The sequence below is a fragment of the Antechinus flavipes genome, chromosome 4, assembly GCF_016432865.1.
Source record: "Antechinus flavipes isolate AdamAnt ecotype Samford, QLD, Australia chromosome 4, AdamAnt_v2, whole genome shotgun sequence".
NCBI lineage: Eukaryota > Metazoa > Chordata > Mammalia > Dasyuromorphia > Dasyuridae > Antechinus > Antechinus flavipes.
The window spans coordinates 184405326-184426696 of record NC_067401.1 but is presented as its reverse complement, the minus strand read 5'-3'; the positions used below and the strand labels follow the sequence as shown (position 1 = coordinate 184426696).

General features: G+C 41.6%; 2 protein-coding genes across 3 annotated transcripts; one reads left to right on the top strand and one right to left on the bottom strand.

The window, feature by feature from the left end:
* The first annotated feature begins 4994 nt into the window (after positions 1-4994).
* RANGRF (RAN guanine nucleotide release factor) lies at positions 4995-6715 on the top strand. 2 transcript variants are annotated; one of them, XM_051995723.1, is made up of 6 exons: positions 5006-5144; positions 5308-5392; positions 5483-5599; positions 5771-5924; positions 6176-6261; positions 6442-6715. In XM_051995723.1, exons 2-6 carry the CDS (start codon positions 5316-5318, stop codon positions 6572-6574), a joined length of 567 nt encoding a protein of 188 aa, XP_051851683.1. In that variant the 5' UTR covers positions 5006-5144; positions 5308-5315; the 3' UTR covers positions 6575-6715. The 2 variants fall into 2 exon arrangements, with proteins under 2 accessions (XP_051851684.1, XP_051851683.1); XM_051995724.1 differs by lacking the exon at positions 6176-6261 and having other exon boundaries at positions 4995-5144; positions 6442-6602.
* Positions 6687-11026, bottom strand: SLC25A35 (solute carrier family 25 member 35). Its single transcript, XM_051995722.1, has 5 exons — positions 9555-11026; positions 8554-8619; positions 7913-8065; positions 7544-7678; positions 6687-7378 (listed from the first exon to the last, which is right to left on the bottom strand). The coding sequence occupies exons 1-5, from the start codon at positions 9927-9929 to the stop codon at positions 7205-7207; spliced, it is 903 nt and encodes a 300-aa protein (XP_051851682.1). The 5' UTR covers positions 9930-11026; the 3' UTR covers positions 6687-7204.
* Between the last annotated feature and the right edge of the window lie 10345 nt (positions 11027-21371).

Sequence of the window (21371 nt, the reverse complement as noted above, 5' to 3'; positions counted from 1 at the left end):
TGGACTGAGGGTAAAGATCCCAGTTTACTCACAGTATGGGTACCATGAACTATGATGAAAGGACTTCCCTTCCCTTTACTTCTCTTGACTCCAGAAATGGCTCTGGAAATAACTTATATTCCTTGTATCTCCTTAGTTTCAGTTGCTGGAAGTGATTTCCACTGGATTTAAATGACCTTGTGACCAGGATTGCAAACTGGATGGTATAGCCAGCCAGACCAAAATGGGAGTCCTGAGAAGTCAGGGTATCCAGGAGGGCTGGGGGCTAGGATAAGGATTGTATTCTATAGCAGGACTTCTTAAACTTTTTCCACTCACAACCTCTTTTAGGCCAAGAAACTTTACACATCTCAAACCCAGGCTGAGATGTTTCTGATAGCATTTGTGCATGCACAGTGCAAAGTACCTGTATTATGTGTTCAAAACTAAGGCTGCAGTGAAGTTGCTCTATGCAACATGGTCAAGTCCTGCCAGAAACACCTTGGTTTCATTATGAGTTTAATTTTCTTTTTTGATTACTGTGTTCAGAAATCTTTTACTGTTGCCATTTTTTTTGCAATCCCCACATTATTACCCCCACAAGATGACTCAATTTAAGAAGCTTTGCTCTCAAGAATAGCACTGAGCTAAGCCATGAACTTTAACCTCCCCTTCCTCAGAGACTGAGAGGTTGGTATAAGGGTGCCCCATAAGCTAGGAGGGTAAATTTGTATGTGATTATACTTCAAAATTTGAATTATTGTTTTGTCAAAACTAATGTGACCATCATGAGTTAAACAGAAGTAGAGTACAAGGAAGTCCTTCTATACTTAAAGGTAACACCATTGATGGATGCTGGAGCCAACTCCCGACCCAAATCCCCTAAATAACAGACCCCTGGAGGAAAAGTGAAATCTCGCCTATCTGGACTTCCAGCAATGGGAGCCCACTAAGTCAATGTTACATCTATATTTACTTTAACATTGTTTGAAATGATTACTACCCATGCTTTGGGAAGCTGAAACATAATTTGCTTCATCTTATTTTACCTGTAAATCTTTAAAACACATGGCCCATATTCCACAGGATCTCAGTATAGTGTAGGATTCCTATTCTTCTAATCCATTCTTTATAGACATTTTCTTCCCATTCATAGTAAAGATTATGGTTCTGTCCTCTTCCTCTTTCACTTTATAAACAAGAAAATGTCTTCTACCTACATGCTTCAGAATGAAAGTAGAGAAAATCTCAAAGCTGCTGCCTGAGTGTTTCAAATTTATTACATAACACCTCAATTAGGCCCTGGCTACTGCTAAATAATCCTAATTAATTTACTGTCCTCACCATTAACAGTTCTTCCAAATCTTTATCCTTCCTCACCCTTTCAACTGAGAACCCTACTTCAATCTTACATTGAAAAAATTTGAGGCCATTTGCCAAGAGTAGTTCTCCCTTTCCCCTCATCTTCCATCACTCAAATGTCCTCATACATCATTCCTGGCCCTCATGAAGAGAATGACACTCGCCTTTCCCCTTGCCAAGTCCCAGTCACACTATCTTTATGACAGCTCTTAGATATGCTTCCTTTTAACACTATCACCACCCTGGCAAAATTGGCCCTCATCACTTCACAGCTGGACTACTCTAATATTGCCTGCGGATTTAGTTTCCCTATCTCCAGCCTATCTTCCACTGAGTTGTCAACTGATTTATTTTCCTAAAGCATGTCTGACTATGTCAAACAAAATCCTATTTGATTTTTAAGTTCCTTCATAACCTGTTCTATATACTTCACATATTCTCTCATATCTCCTATCATATATTGTGTGGATGTATATATGTGTATATTGTCTTCTCCACAAGATTGTAAATTGAGAGAAGGAATTGGGTTATTTGGGATTGTGGGGTTTTTTTTTTTGTTTGTTTTGTTTTTTTTTACTTTTGTATTCCTATTCCTTAGTATGTAGTAGTACATACTAAGTACAGTAGTAGTGTGTTAGCATACAGTAGTAGCTGCTTACAAAATGTTAGGGACAAACCTGATCATTGTGATCACACAGTACTGAGTTTCTATTTTTAGTTAATATTGGATTGGCCACCATCATCTGAGTGCTGTGACTGTCTCTTCTGTTACCATCTAGGAATTGACTATGGGGAAGGGAATGTGACATTCTTCAATTGGAGAATAGTTCTTGCCCAACAAGCTTGAGTGGGACAAAGCTTCTTTAGTACAGCTATATATATACAGCCATAAATAAGGATTTATAATCATCCAAAGCAGGAACAATTCAGAGGCACAATTCTTTGTTTCCTTCTGTGGACCTCTCAAGGTAAAAGATTCTTTGTTCACCAAGTAGGGAAACTTTTGAGCTCAATCCTTCTCACCTAACAAGCTGAGTTTATCATCTTTGTCCTACATCCTATTTCCTAACACAGTCTAAACATCACTATAAGATGCATACTTGCAAACTCTAGACATGCAAATGACCTGGCCACAATCACATATCATTCCCAATATGTCCCTATATGTCGTGATATATTACATTATTACATGCTGGTTTCCTATTCATTATAGTCTATATCTCATTGATGATGGGACCCAGTGGAGGGCATTATCCAGGTTTGCAATGTATTTGTTTTGTCACTTTAAGTCTTTTGGGTTTTTGTTACTAAAAACAAACATCAGAACTATCAGACCTGAAGTAGGCTACACTGAACTGAAATGAATTTCTCATTAGGTAGACTGGCTGTTTCTTTGAAGCATAGGGACTAGTCTTATAAACTGGTTTTGTATTCTCTATAGCGCCTCGCATAGTAATACTGAACACTGTAGACATTTAATAAAAGGTATTTTACACTTGATTTGATACAAAACAATGAATACTTTCAGATTGAAATACATGAAGCTGATTCCTATCCCTCTTTCCTTTTCATTCAGGTGCTAGGTTGATAGATTGAAGAGGTGGAGAGTTGAGGGAGAAAGAGGGAAAGGGAGAGGAGGGAGGGAGCTGAGAGGAAGAATGACTTGTCCTCTTCCTCATTTTCCCTTTTTACAGCTTTGCCTGGTTATCTAGATCCTTTGTCCTCCCCCTCCTATAAAGTTTAAATTGCTGAAATTAGAAGCTGAAAAGGATATGAGACTTGAGCCATAAACAGGCTCTCCATCCCTCAGGCTCTTAAGTCAAATAATCATCAAAATTTGCTTTGCAGCTCTAAATCTTATCTCCAAAGAGCTCCAGCTAGAACTAGTATGGTTTGGAGGTACTTGGAGGCCTCAATTCCTCATGCTAAGAAACTGAGCAGGAAGTCAAAGTGGAGAAAAGGTTTTTACTTCTTTGGTATAGACAGCTCTCAAGGTCACCTCAACATCATGATTTCCATCTCATAATAAAATATAAAATAAAATTTAAATATAATCCACATAGTAATAAAATATATCATTATTTTATAACTATGTGGATTATATTTAAACCTCACAATCTTCAGAAGATGGGGGTGGACTAGAGGTATGAGATCCTGGGAGGAGGAGGATGGTACAATTTTCAAACTTGATCTCTTGGTACACAAATATTTTAGTCCAATTCTGACTCTAAAGCAGAACACTTCTGGACCCCAAGGAGAAATGAGAAACTAAGGAAGACACTAAGATAAGGACTTATAGAGCTACAAAAGTCTGGGATTTGTAAGAAGGAAGTGTAAGCCATCTCTTGGACAGTGGAAGATTAAACCTCATAGATTTCTCTAGGAATAAGTATAGTAAGGATGAGAAGGGAGTGCTGGTTTGAGTTATATAATTCCTGTCTTAACTCAAAACCCCCATAAACAGAGAAGAAATAGAATTTAGTAATCTAGGAGCAATATGCAGAAGTTTCAGAGTGGCAGATTTTTAGCTTCATGTAATCCTAGATTACACTTTTTAGTGGAGTGAACAAAGTGCTGAATTCAATGTCAAATCTTTCACTAGCTATGTAAACGTGTGAAAGTAATTTAATTACTTTAATCTGTAAAATGAGGGCATTAAAATAATAAAAGCAAACTTTTGAGAAGCCTCATACAAATGGTAAATGGCAGAGATGGGATTTGACCCATGTCCTATCCAAAGCTGTACAAAAATGTCTAAGAATCATTTTAGTGTAAGGGAAGCCTAGAAACTTACCCACGAAAAAAATCTTCAATCCTAGGGAAATTAACTTGTCCATGGTTAGTATAGTATAAATATAGGTAGGTAGGTAGATACATACATACATACTATATATAGTATAGAAAGGATTGGATTCTTCATAGTATGATCACAGATTTGGAGCTATGACATTTGAGGTCAGCCTCATCCAAGTGGCAGACCCAGAATTCAAACCCAAGTCTTTAACTTCAAATTCAGCATCCCGTTGACTGTATCAAGCTGGAAAAGAATCTTTTGACGTGCTGGAAGATATTCTTTCCTTTCGGTTGTGGATGGGACTAGCTGACCTTGAAAGTCTATTCCATCTCTTTGGATCCTGACTGTTTCTAGTGCCCAAGTCCCAGAAATCCAGCCCTGCACAGACACCCACGTCCCTCCACAGCAGCGTTTTCCGGAAAAGAGCTAGGGGGCATTATTTAGGTTATTCTAGCAATTACGTCTCAGATTCCACGAACGAGGAAGAGGTGTGTTATGTTTGGAGTGCTGAGGAGGGAAAGGCACCTGATCCCATAGTTTCCCTAATCTCACAGCTAGTTCCCGGAGATTAATTGATAAAACTAGATACTATTCCCACCCCCGAGGAAAGGATAGAGGGAGGGGGCACCGGGGTCCAGTCCTGAACCACTGGAGAACACAAGACTATTCAATCCGAGACTAGGTTCGTCCTTCTATCCGCTTCCGACTTTCCACAGCCTATTTTATCTCACTGTGAGCCTCTTTGAGACAACGGCCGGGCCGTGAGTGGCTAGCCCAGGCAACCTGCCGCATACGTCACAGAACCAGAGACCCCGCTCTTCCCTCCTATTGGTCGTTGGGCAAGATATTTGACCCCACCACCTCCTCGACATCTTTTAGGCAGAGTTTAGCCCCGCAGAACAGGGAGGGGGACTCCCCCAAAGAGGCACCGGCACCCATTGGGTGGCGCGGTGGGGGGGCGGGGCCAGACCTTAAAGGGCCCAAGAACTAAAGAAGAACCAAGAACCAGGTAAGGAAAGAATGAGATGTCTCAGAGCATGAGCGAACACGTGCCCAGTCATCCCCTTCCCCTCCCCTCCCCCTTTCTGACCAAAGGAGTAGGCGAGGAAAGGGAAGATTAAATGCATTACTCCTTAACAAACTTTCCCCCTTCTCTCGCCGCTCGGTTACAGACCCGTCTATGGAGCCCAAACGAAACCATCCGCTGTTCGGGGGAGCTTTCTCCATCACCCTTCCCCCGGGGGCTCTGGACGTGAGGTTAGAGGGTCACTGCCGGATATGGTAGGGGGGACATGGGGGGAGAGTGAGGGTGGTGGGGAATTATGGTGCTCTGCCTCTGTCCCTCAGTGATTTCCGGCCGGTACCGGACAACCAGGAAGTTTTCTGCCACCGCGGGACGGAGCAGAGTCTCATCGTGGAACTCCTGGAGCTGCAGGCGCACGTGCAAGGAGAAGCGGCCGCGCGGTAAGCAGAGAACCTTCGACAAGGGCGGGGGCGGGGGCAATCTTCCTGGCCAATGGGAAGCTGATACGAGCCCCAGTTGGAGGAGGCGTGGCCAACGGGCATCCTTAGTGTGGGTGTGTCTGTAACTGCAGTACCCTTTCCCCCCCTCTTTTTCCCCCCCTTCCCATTTAGGTACCACTTCGAGGCTCTGGGAGGGGTGCAAGTGTCGGGGGGCGAACAAATAGAGGCTGTGCAGCCCCTCGCCCCCAACACTCTTTCCCTTGGGGGTTGCCGTGATGCCTGGGTCCTCTGCGGTCGGCAGCGTATGGCCAAGGAGAATGAGGAGGTGAGGGTATTGGGGTAGTGGAGTAGCCTGAGGGAGAAAGGGGGATGTCGAAAGACTGTGCAGGAAGCGCCGAGGGCGGGAGGGGGGAGGAGATGGTGAAAGGAAAAGCCGGAGTGGAGTTCAGAAAAAAGGGCTTCGAAATCCCGCTTAGACAAAGGAGTAATTGGGCGAAGGCCAAGGAAGTTTACGTTTTCACGTGTGAGTGATCTTCGGGGTCCCAGGCAGCTCTGACATTCTGCTACCCTCCTCAGAATGAAAAGGATGTGGTCTTACACCTGGCCTTATTCCGATTGCCCCAGTACGGGACTGACCTCCTGCTGACCTTCAACGAGCCTATGTAAATTCGGTGTGGGTGGAGTGTTTGGGCTAGATGATTGGGTCGCTGAAAGAGGATTGGGAAGGAAGGGGGAGAGCTGGGAGAATTCTTGCTGGAGGATCTGAAAGGAGGGAGGAGGTGGTGTGGGAGTAGCAGGTAAAAATGCCTGTTTCCCCCTGTAATCTTTACTCTCTTCTGCAGCACTGGGAGTAGGCCAGCCCAGGGCAATGAAGCTCAATGTCTACCGCCCTGGACACTGGTTGACTTTGAGAGGCTAGTGACTTCCCTGACTCTCCTGGACCCCAGCATCTTTGGCCCCCGGGAAAGATCCTGAACTGCCCCTCTGCTGTTGGTGTCTGGATGTCTGGATTCCCCAACAGAAGCATGGGATTGATGTTTGGGGTTCCCCCATATTCCTGCTCCACATACAGACATAAGGCACCACCTTTGCAGAAATAAACTTGCTTTATACCAATGCAATCTCTGTGGCTTTGGTGTAGGGGAGAGAGAAGAGTTTATACAATTTGAATCTGGAGGCAGGGATGAAGAATAGTCCTTCCAATTCCCTTTGGTTTTTAGAGGACGACATTTAAAGCTGTGCACGGGAACTGGAAACTAGCAGTCCAGGGAAGGAGAAAGTATCCCTTTGATTCAACCCTGAGAGTAAGGGTGAGAGGTTTTAAGCAAGCTGCACATTATGGCATGAATGATGGCAGGATGGGAGTACCCCACATAGTGATTCAACCCTGAGAAAAAGGGGGGAGTGACTTTAAAAAGATTATCAATCATTATGACCTAAAAGTATGAAAGGGTCCAGGAAATATCAGATCAAGGGGGGAGAGTGATTATCAATCATTAAGACCTAAAAATATGAAAAGGTCCAGGAAATATCAGATGGAGGGGGGAGAAGAGCAACTTCCCAAATGGGAGTGTGTTGCAGGAAAATTTGGAGTTGTGGAAAGGGTCACTGATTGTGTTTCTGGTAAAGAATTCGAAGCTGGTCCCAGAAGAAGAGTGAGAGGATGGTATGGGGGCCAAGGCGGAAGTAGGAAGCGCCCATGCCTTTGTACATGCCCCAAATGCCCTCTGTCCGAATTGTTTGCATCACTGCATCTGGTAGTCCCCGGTACATCAGTCCCTGGGTAGGGTGGACATGGGAAAGGGGATTACATAATGGACTAATGTCATCCCACTTTTGCCTCCCCATGACCTCCCCAGCTGGCTCACCTTGACTACTCCCACCCTTATTAGGTTCTTACTGTATGATACTCTTAAGTTTTTTCTTATCCTAACCCCTCCTCACCTTGCCATGGGCATCTGTGGGTTGGTTGTAGAGCCTGGTGCTGACTACATCGAAGGGTGTCATGGCAGCAACAACAGCCAGGCTACTCACCATAGCTGCAGTCAGAGCCAGCTTCCAGCTTTGTGGTGGAAACACCTGGTACAGTGGGAGATAGGAGTGGGGGAAAATAGATAAAAAAACAGAGTACAAGAGCAACCCAAGCCCCTCCCATTTTCTTATGGCCCAACCAGTTAACTCATATTTGGAAGGTAATATCTTCCCGATGCCAGGGCCAAATTGGTGGTGTCTTTCAGCAGTTAAGAATGAATTGGTAGTGGCCCCCCTCCTCCCAGTCCCAAATGACCCTGCCCACTCTCCACCAAGTGGTACCTCCCACTGGGTCACAAGATCTTTGATGGATGAGAAGGTGCAGAGCTGCGTCGAAGAGCCGACCATAACTCGAGGGAGTCCTCCCAGTGCTCCTCTCCATAAGCCCACCAGGCCCTGCTTTCTTCCAATCACACATAGTGCTTGATACATGCCCTGGTGGGAGAAGGAGAAAGCAGATCTCAGTTACCAGAACAATTTCCAAAGGCCTAACACAATTCTGTCCTTAAGGGTTTACAAAAATCTTACAACAAAAGTGACCATAGGCTCTTTAAGTTCATCCCTTTCCTTATTCTGAAAGGTTAGTTGCCAAGGTACCAAGCCCCAAAGAGATCCAAAGCCAGAATGAGGCCCTTCAATTTTCATGGTGACTATTAATTCTCAAGGGAGAAGAGGACTGGGGTCAGGGAGCATGGTGGGAGTCAAGAAAGAGAAGATGACAGGATATGTGTGTAAAACATATCAATAGAAAACAAGATGAATTGCTCATATAATGAATCTCCATTCAGTGGCTGGACTTAAAAGGGGGTCAGGAGTGGATTTTGGGGTGTTTTCAAGAGAGAGGGAATCAGAAGGGGAAAGAAGAAAGTCTGGTGACAGAATGGACCGGGGCACTAGGGGTGGGTGGATGGTGAATCCCTCACCTGGTGCTTATATTGATGCCCAACTGCAATCTCAGAGGCTGATTGCGCCTGCAGATGTGTCTTCACCTGGGAGAAGGGGATGGTGTCAGTTGCCCAAGACCCAGGTACCCTTCCCCCCACTTTCTTCAAGAACCCAGGTGCTTGGCCCCTACTCTCTCTTATGAAAGTAGCTAAGGAAGCAAATCCTTTAATCTGATAATTATTGTTGTTCCCACAAAATAAATTGGTCATGGGACTCTGTGTTCCTTGGCTTCAGTCCCAGAAGATCTAGCACTAAATAGATACCTCATTACTTCTACACCTCCCTGGTCCCTTTGGAATGGAAAATATAATCACCACCATCATTTTCTAAGGTCTATGGAAAACAAAGATAGATGAAACCCAAGTATCCAGACCTTAGCACACGATCTAAAGGGACCTAGGTGTCCAGCTTTTCTAGCAGACTATGGGGGCAAGTTTGTAAACTACTTGTGATAATGTTTATAGTTTGCCCCAGGATGCTATGCTCAGCACTGTAGAGATGTCCTCACAAACTCAGGAATCAAATGCTAACGTCTTTCCTTTTACTGAACTGTGAACCAGATTTACCTCCTTAGAAGATCCTTGATTTTCTCCAAACCTCTTTTTAATGTACTTGTTCTCAACTCTGAGGCCTTGGAGACCTTTTGGGACTTCATACCCCCTGAATTATTCTAGTTCTTTCCTGATGTACCCTTATTCCATCTAAAGACATTCCAAGCAGTCAACTTTTTTAAGCCCCCCACAGTGATAGCTACATTCCTCTTCCATTATCTTTTCTTGATACTTTTCTACACCCTCTCCTGGGAACTTCCTATGCTCTTTTCTGTGACTTCACATTATAAGGGTTTGGCTTTAGATAAAATTTCTTAATCTAAACTACATTTTGATCATTTCCATGATCTTCCTCACTCTTACAACGCCTCCCAAGTTCTTTTTGTACACAACCTAGTAGACAATTCCTTCAACTGGTCAATCCTTACCATGTAGATGGGGCTCCCTATGTAGGCACCCATAACTCCAGCAAGGGCCCCAGCAGCAGCACTACGACCAGGGCTGTGGTTCCCATTGGAATCAAGTAGATAACCCCCAGCCTCTGCCAGTCCATAGGTCCCCAGCCTTATCCCATTCATTAAAAACTGGTATACTAAGGCAGGGACCAGGCCCTTCTGCAGGGCAGCCAACCCATCCACTTGCCCAATGGTGAAGAAGGCATGGAAGACATTTCGGTAGTGTCGCTGGTAAGAGCCTGGTGCCTGGAGCTCGCCTTGCAATTGCATTCGGGTTTTCACCACTTCCAAGGGGTTGGTGAACACACAGGCTCCACAAGCGGCCAGGCCACTCAGCAGGAAGTCCATGGCTCCAGAAAGGCTGTAGAAGCTGGACCAGAAGTCAAGAAGTCGACAAAAGGGTAGATGCTGGGTTGAAGGTAGTGTTTAGGGCTTAGTGGGGGTGTGGAGTGTGGAGGAAGGAGGGAGGGTGGATGTTAGGAAAGGCTCAAATTCTGAGGAACGGAAGGAAATATTGAGGATTAGAGGATTAGAAGTCAAGGGGTCAGGAAGTTCTGGAGTTTGGAGATCAGCGAGGCACGATCGCACCGGGTTCAAACGCGTCAGGGAAACAGAAATAGGAAGACTTTAGGGTACAGGAAGCTTAAAGGGAGTAGTGATTTTAAGTCACTAAAGTCTGAAAAAGCATGCAGAAATTGAGAGGGGGTGGTAGTGGAGGAAGGGTTCTTGCTGGTCTAGGGCTCAAAGAAGGGAGGATACAGAGAGTCCAAAGCTAGGGAGGAGGGTGAGTGACAGGCGGGGACAGAGAGAGAGCCTAAGGAGACTGTGACACTCTGAAGGGGATCACGAAGGGAAAGGGAAAGCGGACCGGACGGGGATCTCAGCAAGTGGCCCGGGGCGCGGAGGAGATGGACCCGCTCGAACATCAGGTGGAACCCCCAGGATCCGGAATTGAGTCTCCAGGCTCGCGTCCCAACTCAGAGGCTGCTGGCGAGTGCAGCTCGGCCTGATCAGGGAGCCCTGGGGAGGCCCGGAGCTGCCACTCCAAGCTAAACGGAGAACCTCTCTGCGAGATCCAGGCCAATCGGTGCAGTGCCGGCTCCGCGACCAATGGGAGAGTCGGCCGGGGCCCAGCCTCCAGTAACCTGGGCGGGAGCTGGGCCGGGAAATGGCAGCTAAATTAACTCCCTCGGCGCCGCCGCCGCTTCGCCAGAGGCGCTCGGGTCGTGGGGGTGGGGCTGGCAAGCTTCTCCTTATTCACCCTCGCACGGAAGCTGAGCCCCTCTTCTTTTCTGGGAGGGTGTGGGTGATGCTAAACTCCCCGATGTCGTCGGCCTACTAGGCTGCCCCATCTCCAGAGGCACGCAGTCGTTAAGGTCCCTGGAAGAAGAGGAAGAAGGGACAGGCGTTCTGGATGCGCGGGTTCCGAGGAGAATTCGGAGCGCGGTGGCTCGAGCTGCTTTTTCTCTCTCTAGCTGGCTCAGATTTAGGAAACTTAATTTGCAGTCCACTATGCGGGTTACGTAACCATCCACACTTGTTAGCTGAAAGGAAGCGGTGCAGTTTTAGGAAAGAGAAGATTGATTCATTCTTTCATGCATGCATTTATGCATTCATTCGCGCATTCATTTATGCATTTACTCACACATTCGTTTATGAAATCATTTCACGCGTCCAATTATACATTAATTCATGCATTCATCCATTATTTTATCGGCTACTTGCCAAACGATGCTAGCTGGAGATAATTAGGTGATGCAGCCCCTCCCTGAGGTCAGGAAGACGTCCAAGTTTAGCATCACACAGTTCCAAGTTGTGGGCTCTTGGGCAAGTCAATCTGTCAATCGGTTACTCAATAAACATTTATTAAGGGCCTACTAAGTGTCAGGCAACTGTGAAAAGTGCGGGGGGGAGAAATACAAAAAAAGACGGGTCCTGTCCTCAAAGGAAGACAATACATAAAAGAAAGTTGAAAAGGGTTGAGAGTGAGAAGTTAGTCTGAGAACTCCCAAAGAAGTGTAGCTAGATGAGAAGTGAAGAGATGAATTGAGCTCTATTTAAATGGAGGTTTGGAGTTGGGGACCCAATCTTCCAAGCAGTGACAGATGATAAGCGATTAAATGGAGAAACAAGGCTAATGAGATCTATTGTTATGCCAATCCCAACAATGACCTCCCTAGGTCAAGATGAAATCAGTCAGAGAAATCCCATAATAGTAGGTGAGAAACGAATTGCTTAATTTCTGTCTGTTTCCTCTGCTGTAAAATAGGGAAAATAATAACACCTACTTCACAAAGTTGTTTTGGCCTCTTCCTAGATACTCAAGATATAAGACAAAGTCTAAAAGAAGAATCTCTATGTTCAAAGGGCCTAAATTCTATTGAGAGGCTAAGACCATATACACAAATGCATAACTGCAAATTTCATCCACGAGAGAAGTAAACAGCAATAATTAGGAAAGGCTTCCAGTAGGAAATAGCACTTAAGCTGGGATGTATCTTGAAGGGAAGTTAGGCATTCCAATTGGCAGAGATGTCCCAGACTTGAGACAATTAGTGCAAAAAAATATATATAGGCATGAAAACAGATGGGAAACGTTGATAACAGATGAGTTATCAATCACTCAGTGAGAGAGCAGACCTACTCTTAAAACTTGCTTTCCCTACCTGTGGTGCTTCTCTAGAAACTCTCCTCCAGCAATGTGTTTTCCCCCTTCTAAGTAACCTACTCTCCCAAGAGAAAATCAAAAGTAAAAATGCTCATAGTTTGCTTCCATTGTTGCTTGCTGTCCTCACTATCTCACCATCTAGAAATATTTGAATAATGAATGCATGATCTATCTATCAATGATTAATAACCGCAAATTATCTCAGACTGTATCAATAAGACCTTTATCAGCTTCCACTGATAAAGTTTTTCATATTCCTAGAATAAGAAGCATTCTTGCTGTCTCCTTTTACAAATATGTGTACACTAAATAGAATGTATACAGCTTAGCAATTTTGTAGATCAGCAGCTTATCATTTTCTGGCTTAAGAAACATAGTAAACTTTTAAAAATAAAGTAAAAGCCTCGCAATCCAGAAGGAAATAAAGTTAACATGAGGGAAGAATGACTAGCATGGTGTATAATTTTGAGTCTCTCCAGAGATGGAAAAGGAAGTAGTCAAATCAAGCATTTTAAAAATTAAATTGTATTTTTCAACTGAAAATCTCCTTTCCCTCTTACCTTTCCTCACTCTTACTCTATAATGAAAAAGCAAGAAAAACAAAACCTCTGTTATGAATCTCTATATTCAAGCAAAACAAATACTAGTGATGTAGTATAGCCCTTGGCAATGATGTAGTAGAAACCCCAATAGTAGTAGAAAAACACCCAGGCTACTCAACCTTGGGAATGAGGTAGTTGCCTTAGAAATGTAGCTATTATAAGTGATGTGACATAATCTTAGATAATGTGTATGAAAGAAAGGAAGGTGGGCCTGATATCTTTATTCTAGTAAATTATCCTTCAAGGAAGTCTAATTTGTCATCCAAAAGTCTGGGCTGCTGTCACCTGGACTCAAAAACAATGAACACTTCTTAGTTTCATGAAAGAAGAAAAGGAGTTGTTAGCTCCCATTACCAAACTTTCTACTAATCATGTGAACCCTATCCTCAATTTCCTTTTCTTCCCAAGTTCCAATTTATAAATAATATCCCTTAACCACCCTTGAATACTAGACCCATTTTGATTGGCCCATATGCTTTCATGAAATTGAGCTCCTTCTGACTACAAGGACACCTTGGTGAGTTGTTCACATCATCTATGTTTTTTACCATTTCTCTCCTGCCACTCTTCTTATGTGTCTCAATCTGTATTGAGACATTCACCTTTCTATCAGGAGGAGAGTAGCATATTTCATTGAGTCCTCTAGAATCATAGCTAGCCACTGTGTTGATCAGAGTTCTTAAATCTTTCAGAGTCTTTACAATATTTCAACAATATTTATTCAACATATACTATTTAGCAGGTACTGTGCTAAGTACTGGGGAATACAAAGCCTGGCAAATACAGTCCCTGCCATTGAGGCTGTAATCAAATGGGGGAAGACAATATGCAAACAGTTATATTACAAACAATATGTATACAGAATATATTGAAAACAACCACAGAAGGAAGGCACCAAAATTACAGATTCCTTGTAATAAGATGGGGATTTTAGCTGGAATTTGAAGAGGGTTAGGGAGCAGAAGATAAAGAGGGAAAGAATTCCAGGCATGAGGAGAAAAGCACAAGAGTCTTAGAGATGAAATGTCTTGTTAAAATGAACAGCAGGAAAGCTAGCCTTGGACTGTATGTAGGAACAAGATTTATCAAAGATGACTGGAAAGTTAGGAAGGGGTCAAGTTATGAAAGAATTTGAATATCAAACAGGTATTTGATCCTAAAGGTAACAAGAGAGGCTCTAGTCCATTCCAAGCTTGGAAAGTAGTGAGAAATTTGTCCAGAATGTAGATTATGCTTGAATTGTCTTCACTAGATGTTTATTTTGTACTTGTTTCCCTGTATTTAACTTTACTTTCTCATCTCCTCAAAAGCCCCTTCCCAACGTTTATGTCAGGAATCCTATGGGTAGTGTGTTTTCAGGTCAAGTATGAAATCCAGCAGAATTTATAGAATGCCAGAGAAAGGATTGCTCACCTTCAGACAGCCCTGCCTTCTTGTACCATGTGCAGGACTTTTGGCAAAACTCCAAAAGATAGGTTACATATGTGTGAGGAATAGCCAGTTTCTAGCGAACATAGAGTACAAAAGGGGGAATAATGTGAAACAAGTCTGGTAGATAGGCTGGAGCTAGTTTTCAAAGGCTTCTATTTTAGCGGCAATAAGGAGCCATTAATATTTCTTGGGCAGGGAAATGGCAGTGATTAGCCTGTGCTTTGGGAATATCATTTTGGCAACTGTGTGAAGGATGAAAAGAGAGAGAGAGTTGGGACATAAAACTGACAGAAACTCAGAGAAAGAAACATATGAGAAGTAACTATCTTATATTCTATTTAAAAAAGGAAAAAAGTAATAAAAACAAGTCTCAACTTCTTTGAGCCTCCATTGTTTTTTCCCCCAACAAAATGTCAGCTAATTGGACAAGAGGTTTTTAGGGGAGAGAACAGTCAAATAAAATGGTGAGGTTTAATAAAACAGGGTTATTAAACTGGCAGTTCAGGGAAATGCCACAGATAGAATTTAGGGTCTCCGTAGCCAGTTCGTTAAAAATTTAAAAAGATACATTTTATTTATATCTTTTGTAACAGTCATTTTTCTACCCACTCACTCCAGAGTGAGAGCTTTCTTACAAGGAGGGAAAACAATTAACCACAAGATCCAATACAGAGACAAAACTTGACGATGTATATGTGGTTTACCATTTGGACTTGGACTGGAGCTAGAGGAGATAGGCTCAGTCATCATCAGCACAAGTCTCAATGCTCTCTGAGTATCTGGGGATTTACTCTACCCAAGGGCAAATTACCTAAAGGTCCTGGGATCTGAACTTTGGTATGGTGCCTACCTTGAAAAGGGTTCTAAGGACAGGTAGGTGGCACAGTGGATAGAGCACCAGCCCTTAAATCAGAAGGACCTGAGTTCAAATATGACCTCAGACACTTAACACTTCCTTAGCTGTGTAACCCTGGGCAAGTCACTTGATCCCAATTGCCTCAGCCAAAACAAAACAAAACAAAAAAAAAAAAAAAAAAAAGAAACTCCTAAAAGGAGAATGAAAACCAAGATGAAAGAGCACCACGATAGGCAATAACTTAAGGAGAATCTTGTAAAATGATGCTTATTATGTAACTATTGTTATTTAGGGAATGAGTGTAACCTTCAGAACATCAACTATGGCAAGAAGAATGTTAATTTCTGTGTCATATAAAAATTGTACCCCATGGGTATAATTATGTCTTGATTGTGAACATCCAAAATTTTTTATTCATATAGAATATAAGAGGGGGATTTTATGTGAAACTGTGAATCTCCATTTCATAGTTTGCTTTAAAAGAAAAGTATGTGATAAATACTACACATTGCTTTCAAAATGGTTTTCTTCTATGCTTCCTTCTGATCTTCCTTCTGTTTTCTTTGCATTAAAATTTTTTTCAGTAACTGGTTTTTTCTTTGACATTACTATCGTACTTTCTGACCCCTTCCTGTGTCCCTCTTCCTCTCCCCCTCTCCCAAAAAAGAAGGGAAGAAAAACTTTTTGTCAAGACAAATGTATTCTATGTCTATGTCCAAAAATGTATGTCTCTACCTTGTGTCCATCAATTCTCTGTCAGGAAATGGTAATATTATTACTGTTAAAATTGATCTATTTCTTTTTAAAACAATTTTTAAAAATTAAATATTTTATTTGCTCCATTTACATGTAAAAACAAATTTTAACATTTATTTTTAGAATTTTTGAATTCCAGATTCTCTCTGTCCTCCCCACTGTCCCTCATTGATAAGACAAGCAATTTGATATAAGTTATATATGCACAATAATGCAAAACATATTTCTAAGTTAGTCAAAGAAAACAGACAAAAAAGTCAAGAAAAATAAACTAAAGAAAAAGTATGCTTCATTCTACATTTAGATACCATCAATTTTTTTTCTCTGGAAATTCATCACAAGGAAGTATCTTGAATCACTGTATTATTGAGAGTAGCTTAGTCATTCACAATTGATCATATAATATTTGCTGTTACTGTATATAAGGTTCTTCTAGTTCTGCTAACTTCACTTTGTATTAATGTAAGTCTTTGCAGATTTTTCTAAAACCATCCTGCTTATCATTCTTATTATACAATATCATATACAATAACTTGTTCAGCCATTCCCCAATTAATGAATATCCTCTCAATTTCCAATTCTTTGCTACCACCAAAAGAGCTGCTACAAATAATTTTATACATATAGGTTTCTTTTTCTTTTATCACTTTGGGATACAGACCTGGTAGTAGTATTGCTGGGTCAAAGCATATGCACCATTTTATAGATCTTTGGACATACCGCATTTCCCCGATAATAAGACACTGTCTTATTATTTTTTTGGACAGAAAAACACCAGGGGGCTTATTTTCAGGGGGAGGGCTTATTTTCAGGGGAGGGCTTATTTTAATGAACATTGACAGCAATTTTAATAAACAGGTAAATATGAACAAAAAAAAGTACCTTTATTCAATAATGATCATGTCATCTTTTTCAACAACATCGTCATAAGTGTCCATACCCTGAATTCCGTCCTGGATGTCTTGTGCCTCTATTTCCTTCAGAAGAAGTGAACCCAATCTGTCATGTCCAGCAATATCACTCTCTTTAAATGAACATGTCTTGTCCAGGTAACCTTCTCGTAGTGCCTTGGCGACACAGCTATCAGTAATTTTATCCCATGACTTCTTCACCCAAGTCACGACTTCTTGCAGACAGGACTTCACAAAGTTACTAAGCTGATTTCTTTCCATTTTATTTTCAATGTAGTCATTGACTTCCATGCGCAAATGGTCCTTGCATGGCTTGTTTATTGCAATATCAAGGGTCTGGAGATAGGCAGTCATTTCTGCAGGAATCATTACTTGATCTATTCTTCTCTCTGCAAGGAAGTTCTTCATTTCTTTAGCACGGTGAGTGCTGGCTGAGTTCTTCTTTTATCCTCCATCATGCCCCCTCACTCCCGCTTACATACCATGTTTTTATGTTGTCCTGCCTCAGCTCTCCTCCGCGGCACTGCTCTCAATGGCGCCAGCAAGCAAATCACTGGGGAAGAACAGGATGACACATTCACTGTTGCAGCTCTGATTGGATGCAGTTTGGAGCATGGTGTGCGTTTCATCGGGGGCGGGGGGTGGAGGGGGACGGTGCGTACGGAGGGTACCATAATGTAGCGTGTAGCACAGGGGATCACCTTCACTACAGTAGCAATTTCAATAGGGCTTATTTTTGGGGGAGGGCTTATTTTAGAGGAATCTTACACAGTAAGGGGAGGGCTTATTTTCAGGATAGGTCTTATTATCAGGGAAACACAGTAGTTCCAAATTGCTCTACAGAATAGTTGAATTATTATACACCTTCATTAACAATGCTTTAGAGGCTCAGCTTTTCTATTAGGTGTGGGGTGGTAGTTCAGAGTTGTATTAATCTGCATTTCTCTAATCAATAGTGATTTAGAGCATTTTAAAAAACATGACTCTAGATAGCTTTGATTGCTTCATTTGAAAACGGTTTATATGTTTTGACTGTTTATTAATTGAAGAATGGATCTTATTTTTGTAAATTTAACTTCTCTATATATTTGAGAAATAAAGTCTTTAACAGTGAAACTTGCTGTAAAATTTTTTTAAAAGTTATGATTATTATATTTTCCTCCATTCTATTTTTCCTGTTTATCCTTTTCTCTCATTTTCATCCTGTTCTCAAAAGTGTTTTACTCCTGACTTTTACCTCCCCCAATCTTTCCTCCCCTCTCTCAGTACTCTGCTTTCCTCATCTCCTTTTCCTTCTATTTACCTGTATAGTAACATAGATTTTTATACCCAGCTTAGCGTGTATGTTATTCTCTCTTTTAGCTAATTCCAATGAGAGTAAAGTTCAGGCAATCCTCATGCCTCTGTTATCTTCCCCTCCTTTGTAAGAAGGTGTAGCTAATATCCTAGTCACTGGCCAAAGATTATGGCAAATACCCATGGCACAGGAGGATCAATAGTAGCTGAACTTAGTGCTACCCCTTTGAGATGGAAATTTGAAGATAAAATAGGAGTTTTTACTCCTTTTGTACTTAAAAAAAATCCCCATCAATCTATGGGGAAGAGGCATCTTACAACAGTTAGGATTACAATTAAATAGTTTGGCTTTTTAGGCTGGGCTGCTGTTGAGGGCCTGCCAGCACTTTTACCTGTTCCCATTCAATGGAAAACTGATACACCAATGTAGGTGAAACAATGCCCTTAAGCAATGAAAAAATTCAGATCTTATTAGATATAGTACAGGAGCAACTTGACCAAGGACACTTATAACCTTCTCTAAGTCCTTAGAATTCCCCTGCATTTGCTATAAAAAAGAAATCTGGAAAGTGGAGGACGATAACTGACTTGAGAAAAGTAAATGAACAGATGGAAGCTATGGGAATCCTTCAGTCTGGGCTTCCACCTCCTACTCAATTGCCTAGGGAATGGCCCCTTCGGATTATAGACACTAAGGATTGTTATTCTGTTCTATCCCTCTAGATAAGGAGGATATGAAAAGATTTGCCTTTTCAGTGCCCTGAATTACTTTAGCTGAGCATTATAAAAGAGTTGAATGGACAGTTTTGCCACAGGGGATAAAAAATAGCTCTACCATGTGTCAAATGTATGTGGCGGCTGCTCTTACTCCTGAAAGCACTTCCAAAAGTTGTCATTACATTACATGGATGATATCTTGGGGTGTGTATCGGAGGAGCAAATGTTAAAAGCATGTTACAAAAGACCATAGAAACACTAAGAAACTACCAATTGCATATAGCCCCAGAAAAAAATTCAAGGGCATGCTCCTTTTCAATATTTAGGATATGAAGTATATCCCAAGGTACTCACAGTACAGAAACTCTCTTTAAGAACAGAGAAGTTAAACACCTTAAAGGACTTTCAGAAATTGATAGAAGATATCCAATAACTGTGTCCAGTGTTAGGCTTAACTACCTATCAATTACAACCATTATATGACATTTTAAGGAGAGACAATGCTTTAAACTCACCACACCAGCTTACAAAAGAAGCTCAAGAGGCTTTGAGAGAAGTTGAACTGGATTTATCTGATGTGGTTGAAAGAGTCACTCAAAAATCCTTGCAAATATCAGTTTTTGCTACAAAAGAGGCATCCACAGCAGTTCTTCATCAAGGACTTCATCAAGTTTGATAGAGTGGGTAAACCTCCCAGCATAAGCAGAACAAAGCCTTACTTCTTACCCAGTGCTTATGGCTAGAATTTTATTAAAGGCCATTAAGCGATTAGTACAATTACCTGACAAGATATCCACCTTTTATACCAATGCACAAATTAATGTATGCTGTGACACCATCCTAGAGTGGCAAATTTTATTGGCCACAGCTCCAAATTTTACATACAGGTCTCCATTAAAGATAACCAGATTATTACATAATTGGCAATGGATTTTTGAAGAAAAGGTTTCTAAGGTTCCTCTTAAAGAACCAACTATCTTTACAGATGCATCCAAACATAACATTTATGCTGTATGTTCTCCTGATCTAGCTATAAAAAGTAGTCAGAACTTCCTTTCAGTTCACTCAGCAGAATGAATTGTATGCAATATATGTTAGCTCTTACTTATTATCCAGGAGATGTAAATATATTATCTGATTTGGCCTATTTAGTAGGTGTGGTACAAAGAATTGCCACAGCCCAAATAAAATTTGTAGCCTCTAACATATATCAACTTTTTAAGGAACTTCAAGAGCAAGTGAGAAAACATCCAAGTAAGTATTAATATCTTGTGTGTCTATTCTCATACAAAACTTCCAGGTCCTTTTTTTTCTTTTCTTTTCTTTTTTTTTTTTTTTTGGTAAAACGACACATGCTATGTTCACTTCTTTATTCTGTTTTTTCTTTTTCTTTTTCTTTTTTTTATTATAGCCTTTTATTTACAAGTTATATGCATGAGTAATTTTACAGCATTGACAATTGCCAAACTTTTTGTTCCAATTTTTCCCCTACTTCCCCCCACTCCCTCCCCCAGATGGCAGGTTGTCCAATACATGTTAAATATGTTAAAGTATAAATTATATACAAAATAAATATACATGTCCAAACAGTTATTTTGCTGTACAAAAAGAATCGGCAGGTCCTATTTTTTATGGAAATTCAAAGATAGATTGCCTTCTCACCATGTTAGCCAATATGTCTTTATTTCAGGCAGCCCAAGACTCTCATTCTAAATATCATCAGGCTGTACGAGTTTTAAGTCTGTAGTTTGGGATAACAAAAGAGGAAGCTAGGAGCATAGTAAAAGCTTGTAGAGCTTGCCTTCCTTTCCACGCTCCTACGCTCCTTTCAGGGAAGAACCCTTGTGGCTTGAGATCCAATGAAATTTGGCAGATGGATGTGATCCATTATAAATCTTTTGGTTGTCTGTTTTTTTTTTTCCATGTTGTAGTAGACACCTTGTCAGGATTTACTTTTGCAATATCAGCAGCAAAAGAGATGGCCCGAGTGGTCACTAAATAGTTATGGCTGTGCCACAAGCAATAAAAACAGATAATGGGCTTGCATACACTTCTAAAACTTTGCATAATTTTATGCACAGTATCAGATTTCACACACTGCTGACGTACCTTTTAATCCTCAAGGACAGGCAATAGTAGAGAGGAGAAACAGACATCAAGACACTCCTCCAAAAACAAATGAAAGGGAGAGCCACAGGCAACCCTAGAGAACTCCTAAACCTAGCCCTCTATACCATTAATTTTTTGATTTTTGATGGAGATGAACTGGCTCTGGCAGACAAATTTCATAACCCACTGGAAGGGCAGTATCCAATGTGAGCAGCTCCAATATCTTTAGATAATTGCCAGGTGATGTGGAGCGATCCAGAAAGTGGTGAATGGAAGGGGCCAGACAGGTTAGCTGCTTAGGGGAGAGGGTTTGCTTGTATCTCTACAGATGAAGAAGGAACCCAATGGGTGCCAACGAGCTGTATCCACCTTGTCTATCAGAGAGAAATGGAAAAAGAGAAGATCCTTAAAGTGAAGGATAAGACCCAAGAAACATTAGATAGT